Source organism: Vicugna pacos, chromosome 13 (genome assembly GCF_048564905.1).
Source record: "Vicugna pacos chromosome 13, VicPac4, whole genome shotgun sequence".
Taxonomy (NCBI): Eukaryota; Metazoa; Chordata; class Mammalia; order Artiodactyla; family Camelidae; genus Vicugna; species Vicugna pacos.
The window spans coordinates 45,678,315-45,690,371 of record NC_132999.1 but is presented as its reverse complement, the minus strand read 5'-3'; the positions used below and the strand labels follow the sequence as shown (position 1 = coordinate 45,690,371).

The window sequence follows — 12,057 nt, the reverse complement described above, 5'->3', positions numbered from 1 at the left end:
GCTAGCTCAGCCTGGCTCTGTGATTTGATGGGCGGTGGGGAGCATGCTTAAGGTAAAGCGACATGGTAAAAACACAAAAATGCTCACAATTTTCATTATTCATAATAAATACCATTTTCTGCTATTGCCACTGACCTCTCAGGACCTAGAATCAGTATCTGGTTCCAAGGGACCCAGATCATCATTAGATCCATTACATGTCCAAGATGTCGTCCAACCCATGTATTAATTTTTTTTTTAAATATTTTATTTATTTATTATTGTATTACTTATTTTTCATTTTGGGGGGGAGGTAACTAGATTTATTGATTTTTAGAGGAGGGACTGGGAATTGAACCCAGGACCTCATGCATGCTAAGCATGCATTCTACCTCTTGAGCTATACCCTCCCCCCTGTATTAATTCTTAATCACTGCCCGATACAGGGAACTCACCACCTGATTCTCAGTCCACTACTGCAGAGCTTCTGTAGATAGTTTGAAAACCTCTGATGGAGTTTAATATTCTCTCCTCCATTCCCTCAGTTTCACAGACTGGAGAAAATGAGGTCCAGAGAGGGACAGGGCCAGCTCCAAGAAGCACAGCAAGTGAGAATCAGAACCCTGGGATTCCGACTTGCAGCTGAGGGTGTATTTTGTACCCTAAGGTGACTCAGCACCAAGAATTGTGCCCAAGATTCTGTAGGCGCTTCATAACTATTTGGTGAATGCAACTCTGGGTAGAGTTAGCTGGTGGCGATTCTTACTCTCTGACCCAACAGCATTTTATCTCTCTAGGGTTCAGGAAGTTCCCCTGCGGTGGGCCAGGGATTAGTGATGGGTTAGAACCTCCTGCTCTTAGCCTCTATAGTCTGAGACTTGATTTTACAACCAAATAGGCCATGTGGGCATTTGGGATGGGGAAAGTACACTCATTCAAACAGAGGAAAGAAGAGGTCTCCCGAGTTCCTGACAACCTGACACCCAGGTGAAGAGCCGTGGGCCGGCCACTGGAGGCAGGAGCCTCCCCCATCAGTCACCTGCAGCAAGGTGGGCTGATGTGGCGGCAGCTCTGATCTCCACCTGGTAAAGGATGGAACTCATCGATGAGTCAGAGCCAGAGCGCTCCCCTGAGATGACGAACCCAAACTTCTCCCTTTACAGAAGGGGACACAGAGCACCAAACTTCTCTGTTTCTCTCGGAGTGAGTGCTGGACTCTGTGCCCAGAGCTCTTCCTGCCTTGTTTTGGTCATCCTCGCTATAGTCGCATGAGGGCGTATTATTATTATTCCCATTTTACAAAAAGAGAAGCTCAAGAGACAGTAAGGCCAAGGCCACGCAGACTTAGCAGAACCTCTGCTTCAACTTGGGCCTTCAACTGGCTGAAAAAGGGGACACGTCCACTTCCCATCCCATGATATTCTGGTTCATAAAAACGGCTGTCTCATTTCTGGAGCATTCAAGAGTGTGAGCCCAGCAACAAGTTTATATTGTATAGCACAGGGAACTATATTCAACATTTGTAGTAACTTATGGTGAAAAAGAATATGAAAATGAATATACGTATGTTCCTATATGACTGAAGTATTGTGCTGTACACCAGAAATTGATGCAAAATTGTAAACTGACTATACTTCAATAAAAATATATTTTAGAAAAGTGTGAACACTTTGTGAGCTCCTCTCAGCATATCTTACCTCCAAGAATGCAATCTCTGAGGCAGATTACTAGTATCCTGATTTAGAGAAGTACAGGTGGAAGTTCAGAGAGGTTAAGTGTCTTGCCCAATCTCACCCAGCTACAAAGAGGCAAAGATGGAACTCAAACCTCAGCCTGACCCCACAGCCCAAGCTCTTCCCAGCTGAACTCCCTGCCTCTGGATTTACCAGCTGCTTTGAAAGGCAAGGGCCAGGAGGCCAGGGTAACTCACTAAAACCCGCAGCCACAGTAACTGCTCTTCCAAAACCCTAGTGCTTGCTGGCAGGAGCACGTGTCCCAGGGAAGAATGCTTTGCTCCCTGAGGCTCCCCCTCAGTCTCCGAATCACCATCCCTCTCCCTCTCCAGGATCAGCAGGGAGGCTGAGAGCACTGGGACTGGGGACCCCCAGACCAAAGCCAGCTCTACCCCTTGTGGCCATGAACTAGTTTTTAAAAACACATCTCTGGTCTCAGCCTGCTCTCCCATCACCCACTCCTCCCTGAAAGTAAAGAAAAGAGACTTCAACCATCAAAAGCTGACCATCTCCACTTGGTCCAGATTTTGCAGTTGTTCTCAAATCCTTTCCCCTTGATCATTCATGTGAGGTCTAGACTGTATCTTCTGTTTCCTTGGTAACAAGTCACTTCATTCTTCTGAGCCTCAGTATGCTCATCAGTAAATGGGTATAAAGACCGTCCCTATCTCATAGAGTTGTTATGAGGGCTGATAAGTCTTCAATGCAGGTTAATTTCCTTCCTGGGTAACTTTTCCTTAACCCAAGTCACAGTTCTCTTAAACCCAACGCCGGCCTTGGGGTGAGTAGAAATGGGGGCAGGGCATGGGGGTTAGCATTTGAACAAGTAGCTCAGAAGGTCTGGCATTAGTAACAACTCTGTATGGAAGAAGAAAGATTCAGATGTCTGTCGGCTTCCACACCCAGCACCCCCACCGTCCTACAGGGGAAGGAACAGGGCATGCGAGGTAGAAGCTGTGGAGTCCTCGATCTGACTTTTGAATCCTCATTCTGTCCCTACTGTTTATGTGGCCACGGATAAGCCGGCAAATAACAAGCAACAAGGTATATAAAGCGCTTAGTGCAGTGCCTGGCTCACAGCAGACACCAAACAACAGGAAGCTCTTACTGTTACTACTACTTCCTACAGAACCATATATTTTCCCTGTAAAGAAACTAAGACTTAACGGGTTTATGGGTATGACTCTGATCACTAAAATCTCTAACAGAGGCAGAGATAGGGCCGAAGTGACTTATCCAAACCTCAAGGCAAATGACATCCAGGCGTAGGGAGCACTTGCCTGGGCCAGTGCCATCTGGGCACCATCTTAGGGGACCCTCCCCAACTGCCATGGGGCAGGAGCTTTTATTCTGACTACAAGAGAGAGGCAGAAGCTCAGAGAAGGTAAGGGACTTTCTGGAGGTCACAAAGCAAGGCAGCAATGTCTGTCTGATCCCGGAGGTATTACCCTCTGTGCCAGATCTCAGAGCAGCTGCCATATGTGGGACACTTATCTCGAAATCACCCACCCACCCACCCCTGGAAAGGAGCAGAACCAAGGCCATCTGCTGGCCCCTGGAGCCCCCTGCTCCATTCCACCTTGCTCTGTCTACCTCATGTGGTTCTTGACGGCTGTTTGGCCTCAGTCTGCCCATCTGCAAAAGGGAGTTGATCACCCCAGTCCCAAGCCTGTCCAAAGCGGTATGACAGACAAAGACGATCAGCTGCCTGAATGATTTTGTGCTCCTGGCTCTGAAGCCTGGCCCAAGGACTGGAAGCACCCAGAGAAGAGGCAGCCCCTCCCCAGGAAGCTTCAGAGCTCAGGCCCCTGCACAAGCCCATTTCCCTCGGTCTTCACCATCACTATTGCTAATAATGACATCAATCAGGTTGACCACGTTTCACACCATTACTCGCAGCTCAGCAGGAAGCTACACATTTTCCCCCTCACCCACCACCTTCCAGAAAGCCAAGAGATTTCCAGAAGGGAAGAGAATGAAACTGATGATTTTTCTGAGTACCTACTGTGGGCGTGGCACCCAGCGAAGCCCTTCGTACGACTCGGCGAAGTAGGGATGATTCTTCTCTTTTCCAGAGAAAGAAACTGGGGCCCCGGGGAGCGAATGCATGTGTCCAAGGTCACACAGAGCTGGGACAAGAACAAGCATGGCAGTGATGTATTACTGACCACTCACAGGCTCACAGTGGTGGGATCCTACTGAAATATTATCATTCTCATTTTCAGATGAGGAGACTGAAGTTTGATGCAGTGAAGAGACCTGTCTGAGGTCACATGCTGCTTCAGCGTGAGCAGCAGAGTGGCACAGGGTGGGGAGGGTGGCTCTCTGCTCCGGGAAAAGAGTGCCTGAATCTTGGTTCTGTCACTGACTAGCTTAGAGACCTCTCTGAGCCTCAATTTCCTCATCAAAAAAAGGGGATAATAAAAGCATCTATCTCATTTTGTGGGAAAACAATAAGAAGGAAAAAACAGTAAAACAGTTAATGTTTATCGATTGTTTAACATGCACCAGGCACTTTGCTAAGCACTTGACATGTGTAAGCTCACTGGGTTAAATGAGGTATTGCATATAAAGTGCTTAGCACAGGACTCCAGAAATGGGAGTGATGATGATGATGATGATGATGAAGGCACTGATGATGATTCCCTTGGGCAAGCCTCAGTTCATCCTCTTTCTGGAAGAACAGAGTGGCCTATAAGGTTTCAGAAAGGAGGGGGACCAGGAAAGAAGGGGAGGGCTTGGACAGGGGAGGGAAAAAGAAACACATAAAAATTAGGGAGTGAATAGCATTGATAAGGTCAAGATGATATGCCAAGTAGGGAGAAAGCAAGGGATCCAAGATGCTCTACAGAGTGAAACCAGACTGAGACCCACAGAACCTCCAGGCCAGTCCAGACATCATCCCAGAGTCCTAGATGGGCAGAACTGGCAAGACCCTAGAGACACAGACCAATGTTTCTTTCTTTTTATTTATTTGTTTGTTTGTTTATTTTTAGGGGGGATGTTAGGTTTGTTTGTTTGTTTAAACAAAGGTACTGGAGATTGAATCCAGGACATTGTGCATGCTAAGCACAAACTCTATCACTAAGCTCTACCCTCCCCTCAAAAGACTAGTGTTTCTTCCCATTTTACAGATGGGGAAAACCCTTGCCCAAGTTCATAGGATATAGTGGTAGAGGTGAGCTTGAATCCAGGCCTCCTGACTCGCAGCTCAGGGCCCAAATACCTGCCGTTTCCCACAAAGGAAGGGTGCAGGGGGCACCTGAACATGTCTGGGTCACAATTCCAGGGACACATCTCAGGGTATATATCATTAAGATGACAACAATAAAAAGCTAGTTTATTTAAAAATCTTTTTCAGATTCTTTTCCCTTTTAGTTTACTACAGATATTGAATATAGTTCCCTGTGCTATATAGTAGGACTTTGTTGTTTATTCTATATATAGTAGTTTGTATAATCCCAAACTCCTAATTTCTCCCTCCCCCTCCTCTTCCCCTTTAAGAACTGTAAGTTTGTTTTCTATGACTGTGAGTCTGTTTCTGTTTGGTAAATAAGTTCATCTGCATAATTTTCTAGATTCCACGTATAAGTGATATCATATATTTGTCTTTCTCTGTCTGACTTACTCCACTTAGTATGATAATCTCTAGTCCATCCGTGTTGCTGAAAACAGCATTATTTCATTCTTTAAAAGCTATAGTTTATTGAATGCTCACTCTGTGCCTGGCACAGTGTTAACTAAGCTCATTATATGCATTTAATCCTCACAACAACTCTAAGAATTGGGAAATATGTCTTATCTTTTTTTACCCTCGGAGAGGGTAAGCAACTTGCCTAAGGTCCCACAGCTAGGAAGTGAGAGCCAGGACTCAAACGCATGTCTGTCCTTTCAAACTCCAGAGCCTTGTCTACCTGAATGGTACAGCTCCCATCTGCTTCTCCCACCCTCCAGTGCACCCTCACACCCTACTCCCTCACCCAAAGCAAGTCTATCCCAATCACAGAAGAGTGTTTAGAACTGGCCTGCTTTATTATAAGTCAGACCCACTGGAAAAAGAAAAATGACACAGTTTCTTTGTAAAGTTTTCAGCTTAGAAACATTTAACAGCATCTTCCTTCTCTGCCCCTTGGATGAGAGGAAACAGGCTCCCTTCAGCAAACTGGTGAATTCCAGCATTTGGAAGCACATTATGGAAGCTGCCAGGGAGCAGAGGCTCCTGGCAGTTAGCGACAGCTGAAGGGCCCACTCTGCAATCGGCCCAGACAGAGCAACAGACCTAAGAGACCAATGTTCAAGTCCCTCTTCGAAACATCCCCAGATTATCTCAGGTAATCCTCTCAAGCTGCCCAAAGGCACCCAGTCAGGACGTAGAAGGATCAGAATCCCACCCAGCCCTTGTCTAATTCCAGAAACCCTTGCACTGGTGAGCCCTCTAAATGGAAGGATGGGTTTAGCTTAGCTGCGCAGAGCTATGGAGGCAGGTGAGGGCGGGACAGGAAGACTGCCTCCACCACCTTCACTTCTTTAGAGTAGTAAGCATCTCCCAAGGGACCCCCGACTTACCAGGGCCAGAACTACTTACTTTATAATTAAGAAGGCAACAGAGGATGCTGGTCAGCTGCCTGGCTTCATAGCCTGGCCCCTGACTGCACAACTTTGGGCAAGTTACTTCATAGGGTTGTTATGAGGATTAAATGAGTTAATACACAGAAAAGTGCTTACAAGGGTAACCTAGTAAGTGCTCCCCAAAGCTCATCAACAGAGAATGACTATGAGACAAATTGTTAATAGTGGTTACCTCTGGGGTATGGGACTGGGCATAGAAGGAAACTTCTTTATCTTCTGGTCTGTTTGGTTATTTACTGATTTAATCATTTTATAATATCTGTATATTACTTTTCTAACAAAAATGTCCTAGTTTAAAATTTAAAAATTAACACAGAAAAAAATCCTCTGAAAAGTTTCAGCACTTCTTGGCATTTTATGTTCCTCAAAGGAGATAAAGAAGCGTGTTTCTACTGGGAGCCAGGAGTTGTCAAATAACTGATTCAGTCATTTATTTTACAAATATTAATGGAGTGTCAGGCACTGTTCCAGCTGCTGGGGATTTAGTGGGAACAAAACAGATAATCTCTGCCCTTCTGGAGTTTCCATTCTACCTGATCTTAATTAATCCCCTCTGCAACCCTCACGGAGGAGGAATTACAGAGGGGCCGACCAAGATGGCCCCGTGAGGGGAAGTCACTTGCCCTGCATCCAGGGCTACAATCTTCAGGGCTGGTTGTTTTGACCACTGCTCAAGGGGACAGGTCTGTGGATGGCAAATCTGGGGCTGGGGTCCCCAAGAGAAGAGAAAAAAGACAAATGAGGAGGTCTGTATATCCACATGCAAATCTTCCTTCTGCATTACTGTACTGTGGTAGAGGAAGGGCAATGGATGCAGGCAAAAGCGGAGACTCCGATCATAGAGTCCGCATCAGTGAGGCCCCAGCTCCCCAAATTCACGCTCATACCCGAGTTCTGCCCATGGAGGTCCCCATGCACCTCTGTCTAGTTGTTGTGCCTCAGCTCTAGGGTAGACAGGAGATCCTGGTCTCTCCTTAACCACTTTCCCAAATTCACCTTCCAGAGCCTGAGCTAAAGGGTAGCGCTGGTCCCCTTCAGCCCCTAAATTCACTCCACTGGCCCCCCTGAGACAAGAACCCGAGTTCCCTGAGCTGGAATGAGGTATAGTGTCCCCAGATGCTCGCATCCTCCCCGTGGCACCAAAGTATCCCAACCTTCACCTGTGCCAGCTCAGGCAGAGGAGCTGGTCTGCCTGTCCCGCGCTCCACCCCCTACCCCCATCACCACCCTTGCTCTGGTGGAACTGATGACTGACGAATGCCTGTGGCCACAGCCAAAGCAGGGAGGGCCCGCACCTGGTTGGTCAGACTGGCCCAGGACTTGGTAGCTCCTTGTGACCCTCTCCAGGGAGGCGGCTCTCCATTCCCAGGCCTGCCCCATCAGGAGGGTGGAGGGAGGCAGGAACAGCACAAAGAAGCGAACGGTTCTTGGAGTCTAAGATCCCAACACACACAGATGAACATGGGCCAGAAATGGTCAGAGATCTAGAGACATAGCAAGGAGAAACCCGGAGAGAGACACACACAGGAGCAGAGACTTTTGTGAGAAACATTCACAGGGGCGGAGACCAGAGGCAGAGACCCAAGCAAACGAGTGATCTAGAGGAAAACACAGGGCAGGGACCTCATCAGATCAACACACCAGCATCGGACACACCCCCAAGCCCCAGCGAGCCACAGTCCCACGGCGTATCCCCCTAGGAGGAGGCCACTCTTACAGCGCGGGCCAGACGCTTCCAGCCCCAAGCGCGGGGCGGCCGGGGACTTGCGCACAGGACACACTCGGGGACCGAGGAGCGCCGGGAGAGAAGCGCACACAAAGAGACAGCCTGGCCAGCAGAAGCAGGCTCCGCCCGTCCGCTCCGTGACTCCAGACCACCCCCCCATCCGGGCGCTCGCTCCCAACACACACAGAGACACAACCCCACCCGCACGCCCCAGGACCCCGCCCCGCCGCACCCCACCCGGCCTGGCCGCCCGGGCGCGCGGCGCTCACCAGCTGCAGGCAGCAGAAGGCAACCAGCGTGCAGCGCCCGCTGCACTTGCCCATGGTTCCGGGGGCCGCGCGCGCCGTCCGCCGCGGCGCCCCTCTAGCTCGGCGGCCGCCGCCTCCTCTGCGCCGCGCGGGCTCTGCGTCCTCCCCGCTGTGCGCCCCAGGCGGCGGGTCCGGGCGCCTAGGGCCGGGCCCGGGAGCGCCGGCTTCTCAGGGCTGGGGCCGGCCGCTCGCGCTCTGAGTCCATGGTCTGTCCGCCCGCGCTCTGGCTCTGCCGCGCCGCGCCTCCTTTGTCTGGCCGGCCGGCCGCCAGGCGCGCCTCCTGCCCCCGGGCGGCTGGCGGGGAGCAGGGAGCGGGGAGCGCAGGCACCCAGCGCGGCGCAGCGCAGAGCAGCACTGCCCAGCTGGGGCAGCCGCCCGGGAGCTCGGCGGCCGCGGCTCCCCGGCCCCACCACGTGGCTCCGCCGCCGCGGCAGTGAGGGAGGGAGGGAAAGAGGGAGGAGAGGGGAGGAGAGGGGTGGGGCGGGGCGGCCGAGGGAGCAGAAGGGAGGGGAGAAGGGGTAGAGAAGCGGAGAGCAGGGGCGAGAGTCAGGGAGTGAAGTGAGAAGAGTGAAGGCTTGGGGACTGATAGCTCTGGGTCAAATCCAGACTTCACAGCTCACTCGCTGTGTGACCTTGGGCAAATCACATCACCTCTCCGGGCCTCAGTTTTCTTAACAAACAGGAATAATAATGACCTCTTCAGTGCTGCCGCAAAGATGAAATGCAGTTCCGTGAATAAAACACTTAGCTCTGTGCCTGGCCTCTTGAGGGTGCTGGCACATTCCTCTGTCCACCTTGTCTCTAGGGCGATGCGGTTCCAACTTTGACCCCCTATTTCCACTCCAGTTCCCAGGTCTACTCCCCATCCCAGCCTCCCTCCTAAGTGCCTGGCCACCTTGTCTTCCTTCCCTCTTTCCTTCTGCTGGCCTTTACTGAGCCTCCACTGTATACACACCCCTGGGGGCCTTATGATCCAGAACAGCAGTGCTGTTCCAGAACCCACTGAGCTTCCCAGTCCAGGGAACAGGCAGGCTCTCGGGGCAGGAGCATGAGCTGCCTGATGGCAAAGTTCTACCCAGGGGGCTGTGGCCAGCCCCTAACCCAGGTTGCAGTGGGGAAGGAGTTAGGAAGGGCTGGCCAGTAGAAGACTGCCTTCTCCAAAACGCCCCCCCCAAACACCCAAACTCCCAAACACATCTCAAATCCATTTAATCATCTCAACCCGACTCCTAACTTCTTATAGTCATCTTGATGATTAGCATCACTCAGCTGGGAATCCTTGCGTCATCCTCCGGGCTTTCCTATCCCATCTGACTCATCATGACATTCTATGAACTTATCTTCCAGCTAATATCTATGAAATACCTACTATGTACCAGGCTCTCCACTGGGGATAAGGGGATGAACCAGTTGCTGCACTCACTGAGAGAACAGTCTAGTGAGGGATTGTCCAGAAAATATGCAAATACATGACGACAAATTCTGATGTGTGCCTTAAAGGATAACAAAGAGTAAAAGACTAAGGGGGCCATAATTCAGATTTAGAGACCAGGAAGGCCTCCTTGTGGATATGGCATTGATACTGAGAAGGCGGGAAGGAGTGGCAGAGGAGTGGAGAACAGTGATATGGTAGAAGAAACAACATTTCTTATTCTTTCCCTTCCTCCTCACTCTCTCTAGCCCTCTGGACTCAGCAGGCAGTATGGTATTACAACCCAAGGTTCTGGACCCAAGCAGCCTGGGTTGTAGTTCCAGCACTGCCACTTGTATGCTGCTTACATAGCGAGCACTCAGATGCATGATTTTTTCTCCTTGGAGTGGCTACATAATTTGTGAGGTTCAATGCAAAATGAAAATGCATGGCTCCTTAAGGCTCATTAGGAATGAAGACACAGCGGAGCATTAAACCAAGCACAGGGAGGGCCCTGTGGGCCTGCAGAGGACACCCACTCCTGAAGGCAGCCGTTGTCTTCTCCATGGACCAGCAGAACGGTCTCTTCACTGGTCTGCCTCCTCCACCCACTTGCCAGCATGCCACTTGGAATTTTAAAACACACAGAATATTGGTAGAGTTGGAATTACGTGAGCTGGTTTTCACTTGGAATAAGCTGAGTTAACAGTGGGAACTTTTCTCAGCCATGCTTGGCGAGTGACAGCTGTGTCTAACCAGGTTCCATGACTAGACCGGCCTCCAGGAGTCTGTGAAGTCCCTGAAATAAATAATATGCAAAGCTTCATCTGAGCAGATGTGTCTTTTTCTGGGGAGAGGGTCCACAGGTTTCATCAGATTCCCCAAAGAGTCCGTTTCCCACTAAAGAGTAAGAAGAACCAGTCCCACAAGGACTCAGCCCAGATGTAAGTTTTCTAGCAGATCCTCTTTGGGGCCTCTTCCAGATAGACAGTCTGCCAGTTCCCTCTGTGACGCTAACAATGCAATTCAGTAATAATAACATTAATAGCTCCCATTTGTTGAGTGCTTACTCTGAGCCAGGCACTTAACATATACTATCTCATTTAATCTTAATAAGAGTGGATTCCACTGGGGCTGTTACCATCCCTTGCCAGGCACCTGGCTGTATCACATCATGCCTGTGACACCCTGTTCCAAGGCCAGGCTAACTCACTCTTGTCTGGCCTATGGGACCAGGGATGATGGCTTGTCTGACCTCAGCAGAACTAGCCTCTGCCCCGGGTCATTCCATTTAGTCGAAGTCCTGCCCACACCACATATGCACCATGCCATCTCTCACTTTCATGCTTTGCACATGTTGTTCTGTCTAGAAGGTATCTCCCATCCAAATTCTTAGCCTGGAGATCTCCCATTCACATTTCAAATCTCAGCTCTCCTGTTACTTCCCCACATGCCAGGTTTTCCTTAACACTCTGTGACTTCAAGGAGGAGCCCCTCCTTTGGGATCACATGTGGTCTGTGCTACGTCCAGGAGAACTTTCACTAGGATTTATTTTACTTGTCTGATTTTGTTTCTGCCAGTTGACTGTGAGCTCTATGAGGACAGCAACTGTGTCATAAATCATCTCTGTATCCCACAAGGCTTGGATCATGTCAGGAGTTAGCAAATGCGTGATGAAAGAATGATCTTACTGTCCTGGGTCCTAGCATACCTCGTGCTCTCTTTACCACCCGGAAGTCCAGGATTCTAAGGGGGAAGGCAATCTAATTGTAGGAAAAGATAGAAGCATCTTTGGCAAGACGTTGTGGGTGTTAGGAGCTAAGGATAATGTCAGGAGGGCTCAAAGGAGTCAACAAAAAAGATGACTAAGCCTTGGACTAGGGAAAGAACGTGGGGGAAATGAAGCAGGATTTAGAAATAAAGGACAGATGATTCAGAACATACCCACACTTCCTGAGTGAGAAGGCAGGAGCATGGTTGGCCCTAGAGAGAGGCACATTAGGAGCTGCTGAAGTGAAGAGGAATTTATGAGGTGTTAAGTTATTCCCTTGCCTTAAACCAAGCCCAGTCAGTGTCTGAACCTTCTACCACTAGTCCCTCTGTGGGTTAAAACACTGAAGGCTTCTGCGAAAGTTCACTCGTAAGATAGCAGAAATGTTAAACCTATTAATTTCTCCTTCCAAGTTTGAGGGCTGAGCATACTAATAATAGTTCCTGGGGTGTTTTCCAACCAATTCTTCAACACCAGTTGGTTGTTCAACAATTTAATT

The 12,057-nt window shown here is 49.6% G+C and overlaps 1 protein-coding gene across 1 annotated transcript in view; it reads right to left on the bottom strand.

The window, feature by feature from the left end:
- The window catches only part of NKAIN1 (sodium/potassium transporting ATPase interacting 1), a 41,889-nt gene extending 33,095 nt beyond the window's left edge, over positions 1-8,794 (bottom strand). The window contains exon 1 of the mRNA XM_031683926.2: positions 8,337-8,794. Within this exon, the coding sequence (XP_031539786.1) occupies positions 8,337-8,390 (54 nt within the window). The 5' untranslated portion in view covers positions 8,391-8,794. The remainder of the gene's footprint in view (positions 1-8,336) is intronic.
- Positions 8,795-12,057: the final 3,263 nt, after the last annotated feature.